The 19,640-nt window shown below is 38.8% G+C and overlaps 1 protein-coding gene across 1 annotated transcript in view; it reads left to right on the top strand.

Annotated features, from left to right (window-relative positions):
- Window positions 1–19,640, top strand: part of ENTREP2 (endosomal transmembrane epsin interactor 2) — an 85,157-nt gene that overhangs the window by 20,873 nt on the left and 44,644 nt on the right. The window contains exon 2 of the mRNA XM_030282012.4: window positions 14,170–14,226. Coding sequence (XP_030137872.4) covers window positions 14,170–14,226 — 57 coding nt within the window. The remainder of the gene's footprint in view (window positions 1–14,169; window positions 14,227–19,640) is intronic.

Genomic DNA, 19,640 nt, shown 5'->3' with positions numbered 1-19,640 from the left:
TTTCTGTTATAATTCCCAGTGTCTGTGTGTCCCAGGTCTCTTCTCCTGATCCCTTTGACTCTAGAATGAACAAAAGTGTGTTTTGTTTGGTCTTTGATTTTCTGATCTCATTTTCTGGGCTAATCTTGTGTGCAGTCCTGCAGCTGAGAAATGCTGGTGTTGCTTAGGATGAGGCTCTGAATCCATGCAGGGGCTCTCCAGCTCTGGCTTGGCTCCTCAGCTGGGACTCAAGGCACTGCAGTTTGGGTTGCTGTGGACTGTGCTGGCTCCTTTAAAGTGATTTTGCACTGAGACATCTAAAATTTCCTGATGTTCCAGGGGCACTTTGCTGGGGTTTTTCAGCAAGACTGACATATGCCAGGTTTAGGTGCTCTGGTGCAATTCAGTCTTCTTTTTTTTTCTCTTTATTTGCTCCTGCAGAATGAGTCACTTGATATTCAGGACTGTCTTAGGCCAATTAAGCACTTGGCCAATTAAGCAAAAGGCCAATTTAGCTTTGCAAAATGCACTTAACAAAAACTAAATACAAATGCCAAATTATGCATGTGCACCCATGGACTGTTTGAGGCTCATTTATTGGAGTTTTCTGTAGACAAATTTTGATTATGGAGCTGGATGAGGTTTTTTTAAGAACTGATTTACAGTTTTCTTTACACTTGCTATGTTTCATTCCTGCACCAAGGTATTTTCCCTGGGATTCTATACAGTGTGCTATATAAATAAAGGTGAGTTCTAAAGGGGAAATATTGCAGAGGAATACACTGGACAAGTTACTCATTATTAAGGATGATGTTGACAAATGCTGTTTGTTAGGATCTCTGCTCTCCTTTCTGTTGATTAGATCTGCATTTTTGTTTTTGATTGGAAAGGAATGTAGCAGTAGTTATATACAGCTTGGCATAAAGTCAGCAAAAGTTTTTGATAAGATTAAGAACTTAATTTTACTGACCTGAACTCAGGAGTTCCTCTCACTTCTACATTTTTCTAATTTTAGATTTGGTCATAACTTTTTCTTTTGGTGAATTTTTTTTTTCCTGGAAGTATTAGTTAAGTTCCTTGATTTGGTGTTTAATTTTATTATGAAAAGAATATTGTGCTTGTGAATGAGTTTACTTTCACAGTGAGAACACTGTTCTCACCTGTGTTCCCTAGAGAAAAAGACTTGTGAACGATGCATTCTGTTGAGACTACTGAATTACCCTAAAATCAGTCAAATAAAAGATTGCTTTTTCCTTTGTTAAAGTTTACATTACAGAAGTGAAAGCTTTTTTTTTTTTTTTTTTTTAGTATTATGATTAGATATTTCATATGTTCTTTAAACTGCTTGATCCAACAATCAGGTGAGGAGGAGGGGAGAGAGAACACAGGGTGTGCTGGCTGCACAGACTTCATTTTTGGTGCTTGTGTGGTGTGAATGATGTGGCTGCATCTCTGTGGTGTCTGCCCTGTAGCCATCCAGTCACCTGAGCTGTGTGACACAGTGCACATTGTCACCTGAGCTGTGTGAGCACAGTGCACACTGTCACCTCAGCTGTGTGAGCACAGTGCACACTGTCACCTGAGCTGTGTGACACAGTGCACATTGTCACCTGAGCTGTGTGAGCACAGTGCACACTGTCACCTCAGCTGTGTGAGCACAGTGCACACTGTCACCTGAGCTGTGTGACACAGTGCACATTGTCACCTGAGCTGTGTGAGCACAGTGCACACTGTCACCTCAGCTGTGTGAGCACAGTGCACACTGTCACCTGGGCTGTGTGACACAGTGCACACTGTCACCTCAGCTGTGTGAGCACAGTGCACACTGTCACCTGAGCTGTGTGACACAGTGCACATTGTCACCTGAGCTGTGTGAGCACAGTGCACACTGTCACCTCAGCTGTGTGACACAGTGCACATTGTCACCTGAGCTGTGTGACACAGTGCACATTGTCACCTCAGCTGTGTGAGCACAGTGCACACTGTCACCTGAGCTGTGTGAGCACAGTGCACACTGTCACCTCAGCTGTGTGAGCACAGTGCACACTGTCACCTGAGCTGTGTGAGCACAGTGCACACTGTCACCTCAGCTGTGTGAGCACAGTGCACACTGTCACCTGAGCTGTGTGACACGGTGCACACTGTCACCTGAGCTGTGTGACACGGTGCACATTGTCACCTGAGCTGTGTGAATTGTCACCTCAGCTCTGCACATACCCTTGCACATGCAGGTCCATCAGTGTGAGACTCACCTGCTGCTGGGCTCTGTGTGAGGGGACCAGGTGAATTCTGGATTCCTGATCTAGCTGGTACGTGTGAGCTACCTCAGGTAGCTGAGGCTGATTTGATCTGGGATCTCTTAGATATCTGTATATGGAAAAGCTGTAGAAGCTGTAGGAAAACTGAATCCCATTTAGCAAGCTTTGAATCTTTTAAGTGACTTTTTGTCTAATGAAAATCAGTAGTATTCTAGATACTTTCTAACATCTGTGTTTCCCAAGTTGATGAATGAAATATGAATAGCAGACTATTTGCATAATGTAGTTTCTATTAATGTGACTTTCACATTTTTCAGTGCCTTTTTTTTTTTTTTTGTGCGTAGAGCTATTCTTTTTCTAGCTATAGTGTTTTCTCTTCCCTTGTCTGTTCTGTCAGCTTCCTTGATATTTGCATTGTTTTTTTTTAATTAAAAATAAAAAAAATGCACAACAACAAACAAAGGAAACACAACAAACCAAGAAACCGACCCCCTCTTCCAAACCTCTGAACATTGCTGTTCTGCTGATTTTGAAGTGGATTGCCACAGTTCTCTGGTGTTTAGTATGATGTGTTTACTGTAGTGCAAGATAGGGTATAATTACTAGTGCAGATTGTCCTGTTGAGAATATTTCCGGGTAAATCACCAGCATCAGCTACACCCCCTAACCAGAGACTCCTTGACACACAACACAGGTCGTCATGTTCCTACAAATCAATAGCAATAACTTGAGAGAGTCTTCTTTGACAGCTCTGCAGTACTGAGGCTGATTTTCTTCATATCAGCTGCCAGCTCAGTGTTTGAGGTGAACTCAATTTGAATTTCTCCTATCCAATAATCAGCAAGCTTCAGTGTGGTCCTTGGTCTGTTCCATATTGCTAGAAAGCCAAGTTTCTTTGTTAAGTGCTTTTGAGACTTGTGTCAAAACAAACATTGTTGTCATTGTTTTCCTGCAAATTTCTTCATGTGTACAAAAAGAATGCTGCTGGCCAGAGCAGAAGAGGTCCATCTCTCTTTGCATTCTTCAGTTTAAAAATAAAACTTTGGCCTCTTAGATGTTGGTTCTGAAAAGTTAATGTGGAAAGATAGTGAGAAGATGGCTCTAAAAGCAGATATTGTGTGCAAAGTCACTATCCCATTCTGTTACATGCCTAAGTTCAGTAAAGTCAAGCAAGTTTTTTGAAAAGACAAGTGGCACCTCATGTTCTGGAATACCACTGTCTTGGGTTTTGAGAGCTAATTTTCAAAATTATTTAACTAAGATGGAATCTAAATGCCAAAGTTACCAAGTTAAAACTTTTTAGGCTGTGTTAGTGTGCATAAAATGTAATAGCTCTAAATCATTTGGAAGTAAGTATTAGTGTCTCTGTCTTGTTTTTAGTTTATCCTGTCTTAATGAATAAAGTATCTCCAGCTGAAGTAGGGATGTAGCTGCTTTTATGAAAGTCAGTATGTTAGGCTTTTGTTGAGTCTGTGGTCAGCCAGGCTGCAGTAACACAAACATTGAGAGTGTGGGAATCTTACTGGGATGGGAATTTCAAAGCTTCTTTGTGAGCTTTTTGCAGGCAATCAGAGACAAGTAGAACAAACCAAAGAGGCCCTGTCTTTGAAATATAATTGAGTTTGATGTACTGCTTACTCAGTTTTCTTTGCCTTTGACTGTGTGGAATTTTTTTAAATGAAGACATCTGACTGTGCCATGAAGTGGGAAAATGGTCATATTTGAGCTTGGTCATTTAATATTAGATAAAGTTATAGTGATTTCTTAGGAGGCATTTAAGAAGGTGTTTTAAATAGAGTAAAACACTGCTCAGTCTAATGCCTGTATGTGAATGGCTGTACCATATGAAATTAACATTTAATAAATTTCTGGACATGGTGGTGGATCAGCCTCTAAAGGTCAGGCATAATGCTGGTTAATCTGTAATCCTTGTTAAACAAGCATGCTTCACATGGCAGTGGGAACCACTTTTTCTGGATCTTTACTTCCTCCACAGATGACAATACAGATGGATCTTGTACAATGCAGGTTTTATTTGATGCAGTAAGGAACCAATTTCTGCTGGTCTGAGTTCTTCTGATGATGAATGATTCTGCAAAAGCCCAGGAACAAATTTTTAGAGTAAAGTGTTTCAATCTAGCAGTAATGTAAAAATGCAAAATTACTCTCTTAAGACTATAAGATGTTTTTCCTCTTAATCTTGACACAAAGTTGCCACTATATTTACCAGAAGTCCTGACCTTAGAGTCAGGTGGAATAAGCCTTTAGACTCCTTGAGCTTAATTTTTCGGTGGGAAAAGGGTTTCTGTAGAGTGAGAGTGGTTTGTGGTTCAATGGCCATTAAATAATCCTAGAAAGCAGACCACCAGGATCTGGCAGATGGGTCTGGTGTGAGATGAGGTCTGTCATGAAGATTGGTGTTTTATTCTCACTTTATTTCCAAATCAATATGGAAGACGTTTCAATTTGATGATCCAGCTTGGTTTTGTAACCAGTATTATACAGGATGCTTTTCTGTCTGTAGTGTTTCAGAATTCATGTATTTTGACCATATTTATTATAAATTACACTTGCTGTGCAAATTAATTTAGTGTTATATGTCAGTAATCTCTTTGAATCTCTTATGAAGAGAAAATAGGCATCATTTTAGTTGCTCTGTAATGGTTATAGGATTCCCTTTTTTGCATTCTCCTTGCATTTAAAATAGCTCTGGGCTTTGATTTTGGAACTGAGGTTATGCTTTTATTCATTCAACATTTGGACTATTATTGCCCAAATAATCAATTATATTGAAATTCCTGGAAGAGCAAGTTATGTGCTCCCCAAACCTATTGCCTGCTGACACGTTAAGAAGCCCCTACAGTAGAATTGGATTTACAGGGATTTTGATACTTTTACTTCTTGCCTAGTGTTTTCTTGAATTTTGGGGGCATGTCATGTGTCAGATTTCACTAGAAAACAGCTATGCTTTTGCCAAGTAGTTCTTCGGTCTTAAGCTGTAAGTCCATGTCACTGTGCTGCCCAACAGCTTGGTGTGAGAAAAGCCCCTGCCTGTTCCCTAGATTAGTCCAACACGTGCCTTCTCTTCTGTAAAACTTGATGGCTTTCATTGCTCCTGGCATTGAAAACTCATTTTCTTGTGGGTGCATTGTAGAACTTCATGGTTGGTTTGTGGTGCTGGAGTGACACACTCTTTTCTACTTGCACAAGTCTTTTGTCTTTCTTTCCAATCAAGGGTTGTCAAAGACAGGTACCTTACAACTTGTATGCAGCATGTCTAAAAATAATGTATTTTAAGTCTTTAATAGTGACTAATGAGATTATTATAATTAAGAATAGAGGCAATGCTTTAAATTAGTCTAAATACATTGCAATCTTTGTTCAGTCTATTTTGACTCTGTATCAGCAGGATTACATTTTTTCCTTTTGCTGCTGACAGGCTTTAGGTGGCTGGAGTTCAGGCCTGTGAGCATCCTGGGCAGGGACAAGGCAGAAAGGTGCTACAGAGGCTCCAGGCTGCTGATGGCACCTGGTTTTCTATTCTGTGCCACTGAGGCTGGAGGGGACCAGGTGCAGGTGTTTTCCCTGATCTTTTCTCAGTAGAAAACTGGTTCAGATAGATCTGGTATTGGGAGATAGGTGTTAAGAAGGGACCATGAGAATCATCAAGTCCAACTCCTGGCCTTGTGCAGGACACTGCTAAGATTACGCCATGTGCCTGAGAGCATTGTCCAAATGCTTCTGGAGCTCTGTCAGGCTGGTGCTGTGACCACTGCCCTGGGGAGCCTGTTCCAGTGCCCAGCCACCCTCTGGGGGAAAAACTTTCCTAATCTTACCTAAACCTCCCCTGACTCAGCCTCATGCTGCTTCCTCAAGTCCTGTCTGCGGTGAAGAGATCAGTGCCTGCCTCTCCTCTCCTCTCCTGAGGATGTTGTAGACTGCAGTGAAGTTTCTCCTTGGTCTCTTTTTCTCCCAGCCCAACAGACCAAGTGATTTCAGCCACTCCTGCTGTGGCTTCCTCTCCAGACCCTTCACCATCTTTGTTGCCCGCTTGTGGACACTCTCTAACAGCTTAATGTATTTTTATATTGTGGTGCCCAGAAGTGCCCCCAGCGCTGGAGGTGAGGCTGCCAGCCCAGAGCAGAGCAGGACAGTCCCCTCCCTTGCCTGGCTGGCCATGCTGTGCCCGATTCCCCCCAGGACACGCCTGGCCCTTGTGGCTGCCAGGGCACTGCTGACTCTTGTTAGCTTGCCATGAAATTCATCTCCAGAACCCCTGGTTTGTTGGCATGTTTGGAAGGCATCTGTCCATCCTTAATTAAACCTGTGTTTATCCAAATTCAGTTGTCCTTTCCCTCTGCAGTCCTGTTTTGGATGTGGTGACCAGTCTGCAGTGGTTACAGCTGCCTGGGAAGGGTTGTCTCAGGAAAGGTGGTGAAAGCAGTAGTGTAGGTGGCTTTCACCAAGAGCCTGGTGACAGAAGTCAGCAGGCTGAGGACAGTGTTTGTCTGATCTGACCATTTCATATTTACTCTGTTCCTTTTTCTCTCTCATTGCTGCCTGTGCATCTTTAACCTTTTCCTTTATCTGATAGCATGGCCTGGAGGCAAAGCACTGATCATGCTTATTAGAGTATGAGGTCTGCTGCTTTTTGATTATCTCTCTGCATGTGCCCTGTGGCACTGCAGTTGGAAATACAGCTCCAAAAGATCTATGGAACTGGAAGAGTGGACCTTACCCTGTACTAGAGATCTGCAGAGGCATTGCATTTTTTGAGCATTTGGAAGCCCTTCTGAGTCTGAGGCAAAGAAAATGCTCTTGTTATTGATACTTGGATTGGTTTATAATACACCTCAGCTTTCATCCCCTGAGAAATTGTGTCAGTAATTGAAAGAGCCATTGTCTCATTTCAGTTATCTAAACAATCTCAGTCTTCATTCTTATAATTATCGGAAGAGCCCAGCAGCAAAAATCCTATTAGTAATTTCCTAATGCTACTGGGAAACAATATTTCTAGAATAATATTCTGTACTGAGTCAATGATACAAGTCAAGATATCTGTGAAAACAGATTAGGGAATGTCTAAAGAAATTTATCACTCTTGTGTTTGTGGTTTTGTTGGGTTTTTTTTGGTTTTTTTTTTTTTTGTCTTGTCACAATAACACTATGGATATAAATTTGTTTAAAATACAATGAAACATAAAATGAAAATTCTGGAAGTGAAGTTCTGACAGCTGGGTGATACCTTTGCCCCTTTGCCTTAGTAATGGAAAAATATAGAATCCTTCATTACTGGAATTAAGATGAAGTTTTTACATTTTCAGCCCTTGGAGGAACATAACTATTATGAAAGAAATAAAGCATGATCCATTTTATAGACTCATAATAGCTTTCCATTTGTTTCATTGCAAACAATTAAAAGTGTGTCAGTAGTTTTGGAAAGAAAATTCAATATACTTGTAGGTGTGCAGGTTTTGTCCCTGTTAGAAATAATCTGTGTAAATCTATTGCATGGAATGCACATAAAGACCAAGAAAATAAATATTCAGATGAGGGAAGAATTGACACTTGAGTTTACAACACCTGCATACAGATCTATCATATTGGACAAACTGCTTCTAATTTCACTGATTTCTTTGGTTCAGTGCATTTTAATTAAGTTTTGACTGCTGCCTCAGTAAACCCTTCCTGCTTCAAAGAATCGATAAGCTATCCACACTTGGTCTGAGCTACTGTAGAGATGCTGAATATCATGTATGGGCAGCACAATTCTTCAGTCAATTATTTGTGAAAGAATTGCTTGGTCTGGCTTTTATTTTGAATGTTGTGGAACACAGCAGTTGGTTCTGCAGCAGTGTTGCCCCTGGCATTACTCAAAACACTTGTGTTCTTTTGTTTCATCCATGGGTCATTCTGGATAAGCAAGGTTGTGAGGGAACTTCATTTTAAATTGAGAGAATTGTCCAAGAGCCACGAAATCTTCTTATGTTATCCCTTACAGTATCTCAATAGACTTTATTCTGAGTTCAAAATCTTCCCCTGTGAAACAGCACATATTGAGCTAGCTCTTCAGTCATCTATTTATTTCAGGTTTGTTCATAAATAATCTAATACATTTGAAAGCTTGGAGGATTGGTTTCAAACTGCTTAGTTACCTTTCTCTCTAAATACTTTTATGCTAATAGCTGTGTGCCTTATTAATGCTCATGGATTATGTTATGGGGCATAGAAGATAATGTAATAGTGTGTTCTGTGAGTATGTTTAATAAAAACCAGATTAGAATTGAGACTGTATTGTGAGTCACTGACATATCAGCTTGTGCTTAATATCTTAGCTAAATCCCTGTCCATAGCTTTTAATACAGTTTGCATATTTTAGTGAAGTTGAGCATAACGGTTCTGAACCACACAGAAGGGTAACAAATACAGGCCATATGAAGTTTTTTTGTAATTGAAAAATATATATTCTGATATATATCTGCTCCATCAGTGCTTATTTTTCTCTATATGTTAAATTGTTTCCTCCTAGAAACAAATTATGGATGTGTAACAAGCAGATTCCTGATGGGCATGGAGAATATTTGATAAGAATACAAAGAAAAAAAAAACCAAAAACCCAACAACAAAAAAACCCCAAACCTCACCCTAGAGCTTGAAATGAGATCAGAATTGTGTGCTCTTAATACAGTCTGGTAGCTGTGTCAATGTATAGGTAATTTTACTGTCCTGTTCTTGTGGGGCACCAAGGAATTTTGTTTCTTTGCTCCTGTTTCCATGGCAATTAGAATTACATTAGTTTTAGGTTCACGGTGGATAAATGAGAGTGACTAAGCTATGATGTAGTGTTTGTGAACCAGGAACACACTGAGCCTTTTTATAAAGTAGCCCAAAACTGTGCTTAAATCATTGGTTTTCTGGTTGCTGCTGACTTGCTTTATCATTCAGCGTCCGGAGCTTTTGCTTGTGGTTGCAGTCTGGTGGCATTTGTGCTTTTTGTGTTTATAGGGATGTGGCCTTTAAATGAGAGAGCAGTGCCTGGATTCTAGTGATAGCTGCATGTTGAACAGTCAGTTTGCATATTTGCTAATAAATATTTATGTTGACTATTTTAAAAACTCTTTAGCCCATGACTGATTTTTGCAGTGTTTTGAATGTGGTGTAATGGTATGATTTTTATTAGCACCCACTCTTTAGGATGACTTTCCTGGAAGACCATTCCAAAACCAAGCCACTGTTCTGTATTTGTCCGCCCAGTTTTTGTGTGTGTGTGCATGCATATAGAAATATATAAACCTTTTTCTTCTTCTGGTACTTGTTAATGCATTCATACCACCCTCACCCCAAGAGATTTTCATCCTTCCTGTTTGTCCAGGAATTGGAATGGAGGGTAATACTACTGGTGGACTATTCAGTCACTTTTCAGCTAATTCCCGTGCATCACAGTTCTTTTTCCTGTAGTGTGTATTTAACTTAACCATCATTTTGCACTAATGGATTGCAGATGCTGCAGAGAGTAAGATGATTTCATGCTTTGGTAGTAATGTGTCATGCTTTTATAGTCTCTGAGTATATGATAGTTGTGGTATTACACAGTATTTAATGCTTGAATTTTGTTTAATAATTATCTACTTTTTACATGGGCTGTGGTAGATTTCACAGAAACACCATCCTGGAAGATATTTCAGCCATTGTTTTAGACTCTCTGAGGTACATCTAAACCTAAAGGCAGCTGGGGATATTATTGTTGAGGTACAATTGATCTTTACCCTTCCAGGAAGATTTGAGTTGACACAATTAATCTTTGCAGTAGTGTGTGCTCCTGTAGCCCCCAGAGGGGAGCTTTGGGAGGTGTCAGTGGCTTCAGGCCCTTGTGCAGGAGCACAGCTGCTCTTGTGCTTGGCTGGCAGAAGGCACTGGTGGTGCTGGGATTTCCCTTTGGCTGCCCAGTTCTGCCCTGCCCTCTCCACTCAGCTGCCTCGTGCCCCTTCTGCCTGTTTGTGCTGTGCCTGTTCTGCCCGGCCTGCTCAGTGTCTGCCTGATGGGTTCTTACAAACAGGCTCTTTGGTTTCTGGGTTATCTACCTGCCTTCACAACACATGTTTTTGGAAGCACATACACAGATTTCTGTAAACATATAAATTTGGTTATTAGAAGAGGCCTGAGAGAGAATTTCTGCAATTACTGTGAAGAACTTGTATTCTTATTTTCATGTGACTGAATCCATTGCGTAGAGAATTGGTCTTGTATTTAAAAGCTGAAAACATGACTAGCCCTTAAACTGGTGGAAAAAATAACCAAATTACTTTATATATATTGTACCAGGCTGAGCAAGGGAGCAGGAATAACAGTAGAGAATAAAACTGGAAAAATATAAATAAAAACAGAACATGAGTTCTATAACTCATGCTCTGTATTAGACTAGAAAACCATTTTTAGATCCCAAGTCAAACTAAGGAAAAAATTCATTTTATTAAGCAAATTAATACACAGACATCAGAATTTTAGGTTTCTGTAGTTTTTTTGTACCTTGATAGTGTTTCACTATATGTAGTGTGGCTTTAATTAATATTTATATAAATACAGGGTTTATGCAGTTCAGAAAAGAAGTTTAAAGGAACCATGCTAGAGAATATATTAGATACAAGAGCCATTTTGGAATTGGAGACTTGGAAAGCAGATGATTTAAGATACATTGAGAGGCTGCATCATCTGGTCTGTCCCATATTCAAAGTAAGAGCCCTCTGAATTTATAGAGATTCACCAGGCTGTGAAGGCAAAATGCTGGAAAACACACCATCAAGGGCTAATCCTTTGTTTGAATCCCTATACTGGAAATTAATTTTACCTTCTGGTTTTGCCCTGCCTCAGTATGTGCCTGTTAAAGTAAATGCATCTTTGTCATGCATGAGCATCACTTGCATTGATGATAATGGAGTTTTCATATGCATGTTGAGTTACTGCATTTCTAATGCTGCAGAAGTCAGCACTGATGTACTCTGTTTTTTCTCTGTGCATCAGCATTGTGGTAATCAGCAGATATATATATCTGCATATATCTGTGGGAATTCACCGTAAAGAATCTGGCAAAGCTACTTCTTTGAATGTTTTTAGTAGCTGTCATTTATTTCAAATATTATGTGATGGGGAGATTCACTACAATTCAGCAGATGGAATTTGGGTCCAGGGTAGTGGAGAAATATACCCTGCAGGTTCTGAAATCCAAACACATTGCCAGTGTTAAGGGATTGTTAAAATCCTCAAACTCCAATTTACATTTTATTTAAGTAAAAACCTGTGCAGAGAATACATGTGATGTAGTGATTTTTGAAAAGCACTAGAAGCTGTGTGGATTGCAATGTTGAGCTATTGAATATTCTGAGTGATTATTTTAAGATATTTTGGGCCTGTAAATTACATACTACTTTTCAAATAATTACTACTTTTGTATAGAAATAAAGTGAGGTTCTACTTACTGTATTTAATGTTAGCATTGTATTTATAAGAAGTGTAAGCTGAAGAGAAAACAAGCCTCAAGACTGGTTGGGGTTTGGGGTTTTTTGTGGGGTTTTTTACTTGTTTGGGTTTGTTGGTGTGGTTTGGTTTTGTTCTTAAATTCCTGGTTATATAGCTGTGCACGTTGTGGGCTAAAGTGAGGTGCTTGGCAATAGAAGTAGTTGCATCTCAAAGCAAAATAAGTTTTTTTGGGTAACCAGTGACTGACACAGGGGACTAATGGGGTTTGGAAAATTACATGATAGCATTGTTGAGGTGTTGAGGTGACCTCTTATAATGCCAGTGTTAAACAGGTGGGACACTGAGTTCTTGTGTCTATAATTAGTGTAAATTTATCAAGTGGCCTGGCTGTGCTTGACCTTTTGCATGGAGAGCCAGTACAGTGAGTGCCACAAAGCTCTCCTTTTCCATACCAAAACACATGTACCTCTTTCATCTTACAGGGCCTCTCTAAAGGTCAAACACAGGTGTAGTTCAGCTGAACAAGAGGAATCAGCTCCCTTCTTGCACCCTGTGCAGTGGCACAAATAAGAGGAGTAGAGGTTTAATTCATGGAAGGGAGGACACACAGTAAATGAAAGTAAAGATTTGCTATTCATAGGTAGTGCACTACAGTATATTGGCTCTAACCAGGTGACTTGGTGAATAATGATTTACCTACAAATATTTTATCTATCAATACATGCTCTGGTTTGGAATGCAATTTCTTACTTTTCCTAAAGGGGTTTCTTTAATAACCTCACAATTTTAGCCAGCCCATTTTTTTTAATTGAGAGCATGTTGCTGTCTAGCTGGCAGATAAACTAGCTAACCTTGTCATTTTACCTTCTGAGTTTGGTTCCACATTACAGGATTATCAGCCCAGAGCCAAGTTGTCATACAGTAATAATAAGCTAACATAGCTGTGTGAGCACATTTAATTAACAGCAAAGATGGAATTCTTGACTTTTCCTTCACTTGGCCAACATCCAGAAGTGTGTGACTTCTCTGCTGTAGGAAATGCTGTAGAATACAAAATATGCACATTTGCATGTAGGCATTATCTGGACAGTCTTTGATATCCACCTGCTGGTCTTGGTTAATTTTTACTTTGCATTTATCTCCCAGCTATTGCATTTGTACTTCATTTAGAAACTAACACTGAGGTTTCACAAAAAAAAAAAACAAACTAATTTGAGGGGTCTTTTTTTAATGGCACAGCTACTAAAGAAAATACCAAAAGGCACATTTTCCACATGTTGACTTTATAAATAATGTTTTCAACATCTGCTGCAGCACTGTTGTCAGATTGTGAGATATGCTTGAAACATGCTCACAGTGAGAGTATCCACAGTGCAGCTGCTCCAGATGACCAACAGCTCCTTCTCCACATTCCTGCCAAGCATCCCTGGACTGGATTGTTTCCAGCCTGGTTCCCAGTACAGGGTACATAGCTTCTGCAGTGGCTAGATGAAGATGCATTTTTATTTATTATGCTCTGCTATTTTTACACCCAAAATATTGTTAGGAAAGCAGGATGGAGGGGGAAAGGTGACTAGCTAAGTATCTAAGTTATTGTTACGCAGACTCTTTGCACAAGCTGCGGTGAAAAAATGACACTGTGGACTCTTGAAATAAATACATTGTGCATTCTTTTCTGTGCATTTTATTTTGTTAACTTTACTATTTTTGTAATTCAATAATGAAAAGGCTCCTCTCAATTGTTTTTCTCCCACACCAGGTTCAATATCCCTCCCCCCATTTCTTGTTTCTTCCTCCATTTTTAATTACGTGTAAAGCTTATGGCGTCTCAACTGTCATTTGCATGTTATTTTAAAATACCTAAGATTAGCTTAGATGCATAAAGCTCTGAATCCTGCTTGCTTTTGGTTTGTAGTATAGGGTGTAATGTATCTGTATGCTAAATCCAAGTTTTAATGAATGTATGGGTCCTCTCTAAACATACGATCAAGTGGGGAGGTTGTTTGGGTGAGTGAAACAGAACAAAAAACCCTTCTGCTAATTTATCTGGATTCCTGGATGATTTTGTGATTGTTCTGTCATTACTCCCCTTTATTAGCCAATTTTTAATTGTGGTAAAAGATCAGAAGAAAATTTGCCCTAAACATTTGTTCTCCTTTAGTATTGATAGCAACTGGGACTGGGAGAGAAGAAATGTTTTAATGACTTCTTATGATCTGATCACAGCTGAGTGAATCTGGCAGCAGGACTGAAATTTGTTTAAAAACAGCTTAGTACTAGTTCTGTTTATTTTTTATTGAGAATAAAAAGGAAAGCATTTTATTTTTAGTATTTGGTTTCCAGCATTCTGGAAATACATATCATGACTGTGTATGAACTTCATCTTATTACCTACTGTGTTTTTAATGACACTGGTATAACCCTCATGCCTCTTTAGTAACTCTGCTCTCTGTTGCAGGTGCTGTTGTCAGGATTGATCGGTGTTGTTTCATGGAAGAGACCCCTGTCCCTTGTGGTGAGCAACTCCCAGTGCTTTTGTCTTTATAGAGAAGCCTGATGGTCTCTGGGGATGATCTGCAGTGTTGTTGTGTGTCCTGATCTTTATAAACACTTAGTACAAAAAGTTGAAACCTTTGAAGTTGTAATGTATAAACCACATGGGTGAAAATAGTAATTTTCTACTGACTCACAAACAGATTGTTGGTCTGCTTGTACCTTTGCATATAACTTATTTGCCAAAAAATGCACTGCAGAGCAATCTTTTTAGCAGGTATCTGAATGGAAAAAAGCCCATTGCAAATTAGTAGTTGTCTTCATCTGCAGAAAGATTTTCAGCTACATTATAATTTTTGTTGTGAGATTCATGTAGTTACTTAATAATGAACAGTAATCCATTCTTTGTGTGTGCATGCTAATAGCGTTTCAGTTAGCCTATTAATGTAAAGCAGAATTAGATGGAAATGAAGCTTATTAAAAACACGAGATGACTGTGTCAATAAGGATGTGTTAGCAGGTAAACATTGCGTCTGAAGCAGTGTGCATGTGTAACAGAGTAACACAAAACATTTGTAACATAGTACTGAAGATAGTCCCTGGAATAAAAAGCATAGTGGACAGTATGAGATAGAGTCTTGCACTGATAAGAATAAGATGGATTAGAACTTCAGGTATATCTTTCATATTATAAACTTGGACAGTAGGCAGAGCTCACATCATTGGAATAAATAATATTCACACATCAGAAATGTTATCCAGGCCTGTTGAGACTTGTTTTCTGTGATTCCCAAACACTCACTTGCATGTTGTAAATTCAGCTGGGCTTTCTAATATCAACTTGTTCAGTGAAATGTAAATAGGCAGTTGTGGTCAGTGTAATTCAAGGAAATAAAGATAAAAGGGAGACAACAGTAATGGTAACATTGATGTTTGCAGAACAGCTCATCTTCCTAAAATCTGCTCTAGGAAATTATTTATTTCCAGGAGTAAGCTTGATGCTCTCATGTTAGATCCTGATCTTCTGCATTGTTGGTGATACAATCATCAGCTGAAGAATGGGGAAGGGATGGTGTGTTTCACTTCTGTGTGTGACTAAGCTGTGTAGTGATTTTACAGTGGCTACATAATGTCCTGTTTTCCTTGCTGAGTTGTAAATACCTTTGAGCAGTTGGAGCCCACGTGTGCAGGGTGACTGTTCTGATTAGTAGTCAATAATGGTTAACTTTACAACCTCCAAACAAACTACCACCAACATGCTAATGAGCCATGTTTCTCCTGATCTGTTTATATAGCACATATGCCAAATGCATATGGTCAATAATTACCTTTTAACCTATTTTATAGTACTATAAGCAGTTAGACAATCAGTTACAATGTGTGTCTTTTTTGTTGCAGTGTGTTATAGAATCTGGCATTGCCAAGAGTGATAGCAGAAAGATAGATAAATAGCTTTATCATTTGAAGCTATGAATAAAGTTAAATAAAATTAAACCATGCAACATATGTGACATCCTGAAAACTGGTGAAACTGTGATATTTTAAGGTGCCAGTTTTCTGCATATCTTGGATTTGGGACTAAAGCTGGTTTATAATAACCAGTGTTTTGACTATTGCTGAGCAGCACTTGTGCAGTATCAAAGCTTTCTGGTTTTCCCACACAGCATCACTTGCTTTGGCTTTTTCCTTCCTCTTTCCTTTGCTTATTAAACTATCTTTATCTCCTTCCACAAGTTTTTGTTTTCATTTGGGCTTTCCTAATTCCCTTCCAGTCCTGGTGAAAGGGGCCAGTGAGTGGGTGGCTGTGTGGTGCTTTCCTGCTGGCCAGGGTCAGCCCCCCACTCTGCTGGGTGTGCCTTGCTCAGCACTGTAATCATACAGACTTTTCCCACAGATGCAGGGTCTTTTCTTTGCCAATGTATTATTTTCTGCAGGCAAAAAGAGGAAATTGAAGAAGTATCAAACAGAAATAGCTCATCAACCATTAATTTTTGGCTGTATCATACTAGAAGTGTGTTATGTAGTATTGGTGTAGAAATGAGCATGTTGTTGCGTAGTTTAACATTTTGGAACCAAAGTCAAAACTGAGAGTAGTTGTGTATTTATAAGCTATTAGTATGAATGCTGTTTTGTATTCTGCATTCAGTTAAAGATTTACAAATGTGTATGTACTAAGGACATTTTACTGCAATATTAATATGCAGAAATTTAGAAGTTCTCCTGCTAAAGTGTCTTTGAAAATCTTAATTATCTGGAAAATTCGCCAGATTTTTTGTTAGTTTATCTGAATTTTCTTGGTCATCTCCTAGCTGTCAGTATCTTATGTTGCCAAAATGCTTTATACATACAAGGAGTCAGCGTCTGTAATCAAACCTGTATTTACATTTACCAGAGGAAACACTCAGGCAAAGGAAATATTTAAATTGTTCACACATTGATTTTGTATATTTCAGATGTTTCCTCATTAAGATTTCTCTGTTTTCATTTTGAAATCTCATAGTATTGGTAGTGCTTTCAGAAAATCTCTCAAGGGTCCCTTTTTTGGAAACCAAGTGTTGGCTGTGTCACTACTACTGCTTAGTGTTAAAATGCAGTGTTAAAGTAGGAATTTCTTTCCTCATGGTTTATGGAAGTGTCTGAAAACTGGGAGAGAGCTTGTGGAGCACCTGGGGAATTAACTTGTAAAAAAACTAAATTTGTGCAGTCATATTATTTTTCTGTTACAATCTAATCTATGGTAATTGCAAATCTGTTTGTGCTAAGGAGATTAATTCAGTATCTGAATTGAGTTGAAAGCTTCTCTGTTGCCATCTGGCATTTGGGTGACCCCAGAAAAATATTTTTACATTTCTAACTGACAGTTTTTACAATAAACTGATAGATTTAGTATTTTTTTCAATTAAGAGAAATATGGGGTTTCTTAATGTCTGTGAATGTCAATGAGCACAAGGTAATACTACTTACTAATAAATGATCTTGATTACTCAGAATAGCTATTTAAAAGCATTTACTATGAAATGTGCATTCCAGATCCTGTTCTGTGCACCAGTGAACATGGAAATCAGTGTGTATATAGCTCAATGTGTTGTCCCTTCAAATGAACCATTACTTCAAGCCTTTTTTGTGTTTGATAAGCACATAGAATTTTCTTCATTTTAGAAAAATAAGAGAAGCTGTCCTAAATAGCTGCAGTTCAACCTGCATATCAGACAGAAGGATGAACTGCTGAGCAAAGTCTCAGGCTGCACCCATGGTAAGACTCAGTTAAATACAAAAACTGACTTTTTAAGAAAATACTCAACTTGGGTCAGCTTGGTAGTTGTTGCAAAATGAGAGAGTTTTCTTTCTAGAATTCCAGTGAAAAACTTGAATTAGTTGAAATTCAGACTTGAATATTTTTCTTTTTTTTTTCTGTAAAAATCGTTAGAAGAATATCTACATTGAAAAGGGAAATTACTAATAATTTTAAATCATTACATTCACATATACTCTTGCCCCTTAAGATGCATGAATATGTAAAACTGGTCCAAATGTTTTTCCTCTTGATTATCTCCTCTCACTAAATATCATTGCAGACTGCAGCAGGAATAACCAAACTTCAGGATACAGATGAAACCTAAAATGTATAGAAATAGTGTACTATTTATTTACTATCTGTACTATATATACACTAATAGTGTATTAGTGTATATATATATATATATATATATATATATATAGTGTATTATAAAACAGAAAGTTTGCTATATTCTGCTCAGTGAGGTGGAGTGTTGACATGTTCCTGGCCCTGCTGCTTAACCTGAGCATCTAGAGCAGCTTTAGGGGTGTGAGACAAGTATTTTCAAACTCTTGTAAGAGAATGTACAGCTTCCTTTCTGATGACATCTGAGAGAAATATTTGAATTTTAAAAAAGAAAAAATTATTGTCCTCCCTCCAGTACCCACCCTCAAGCAGAGATTTGGTGTTAGGTTCCTGGAATAAAAAGATGATCTCTGTAGTGGAAGGCAATGTCAGCATAAACAGGTCAGGACTGCAGGAGAAGAGCAAGTGGACGAATGCACAGCGTGGGAGAAGAGCAGAGTGAGAGGCAGCCATCCCCTCATGTGTCACTGCTGACTTTGATACCTGTGTGATGTCGAGAGGAGCTGCAGAACATCTCTGTGCCTTAACAGATCCCTTGATCACTCTGCACTCTCATTTCAGCATGAGCATTCTTTGAATTCCTTGATCAAAATGTTCATTAGGAACCCTGCTATTAGACAAACACTTGTCTTTGAGGCTGAAGCATTAGTTTAAAGGTGAACAAAACACTGGGTGAAAACAAGAGCATCTTGCATACCTGTGCTTTTCAGTTTCTGATGAGCTGGGCAGGGGCTGAGTGCTGAGTATTGCTGCTTTCCAAAAGAAATTGGAAGGCTTGCAATAACTTGGGAGGCTGCAATAACTTCTGTTTGGAAAGCAAATCCAGTGCTGGTTCATAAAGTAGCTCTTCAGATGTAAAGCTGTAAATTTTGATCTGAGCTGATGTGAGCCCAGGGTTTGGAATTGAGAGCAGAGTGTTTGTCTTTGACCTTTTTTTCTGGGAGCATGGAAGGAAACCAACCCAAATTCAGATGAACTGAATACTAAATTAGGGGGAAGAGAATTGTGGAGGCCTGGGAGAGGAAGCAGAAATTGAAATGTGAATCTGGCAACATGAGGAAGATCGACATCAAAAGATTTAAGAAGAATAGGACCTAGATGACCAGAAAGAAGTTTCCCAAAACCATGTCAGTAAGAAATCATACAGTAGGATCTGTGATGTTTCAGACATTCAGTGCCACAAGCGTCATAAATAACTGAATTGCAATAGATTTGTATCTCAGTTCTGAATGCTTTCAGTGAAGAAAGTGTAGGCTGTAAGTAGTATTTTCCTATACTTGGGGACATAGTTAAGTTTTTCTTTGCCTTTTGCCTTCCTGTTCTTCCCTGAAGGTTAGTTGTATAAAGCACTAACATGGCTGTACTGCGCTGGTCACCCAAGTGCATCATCTGTCTGCACACTGCTACAGCATGGCTGGAGTTGTGCTAAAAATCTGTGAGACAGGATCTAGAAGTGAGGTTACTGTATTTAGTGGTAACATCAGTTTGAAAGTAGATTTAAAGTATGTTTTTGTTTTATTGAAGCTGCTTCTCTTTTATATTTCTTTCAAAGTGATGCCCTGAGAGGTCTTTTCCCAATGTATGAGCTGTTGTGTTAGGCCATGAATTAATGTCTCTTGTTGGATTGAGTTGGGGGTCTGAAAAGTGTGGTCTTCAAAACTTGCAATTTGAATTTGTGTAAACTCTGAGTACATTTATGTTCCAGTTTTTTTTTTTTGCAGGTAAGTTAAAATATCCATTTAGCTTTTAAAATGCTTTTTTAAAATGTGCACTGCCTATTGATTTCTTTTCAA

This window comes from Taeniopygia guttata, chromosome 10 (assembly GCF_048771995.1).
Source record: "Taeniopygia guttata chromosome 10, bTaeGut7.mat, whole genome shotgun sequence".
Lineage (NCBI taxonomy): Eukaryota > Metazoa > Chordata > Aves > Passeriformes > Estrildidae > Taeniopygia > Taeniopygia guttata.
Note: the sequence above shows the minus strand (reverse complement) of the source record. Positions and strands in the feature narration are given on the sequence as shown.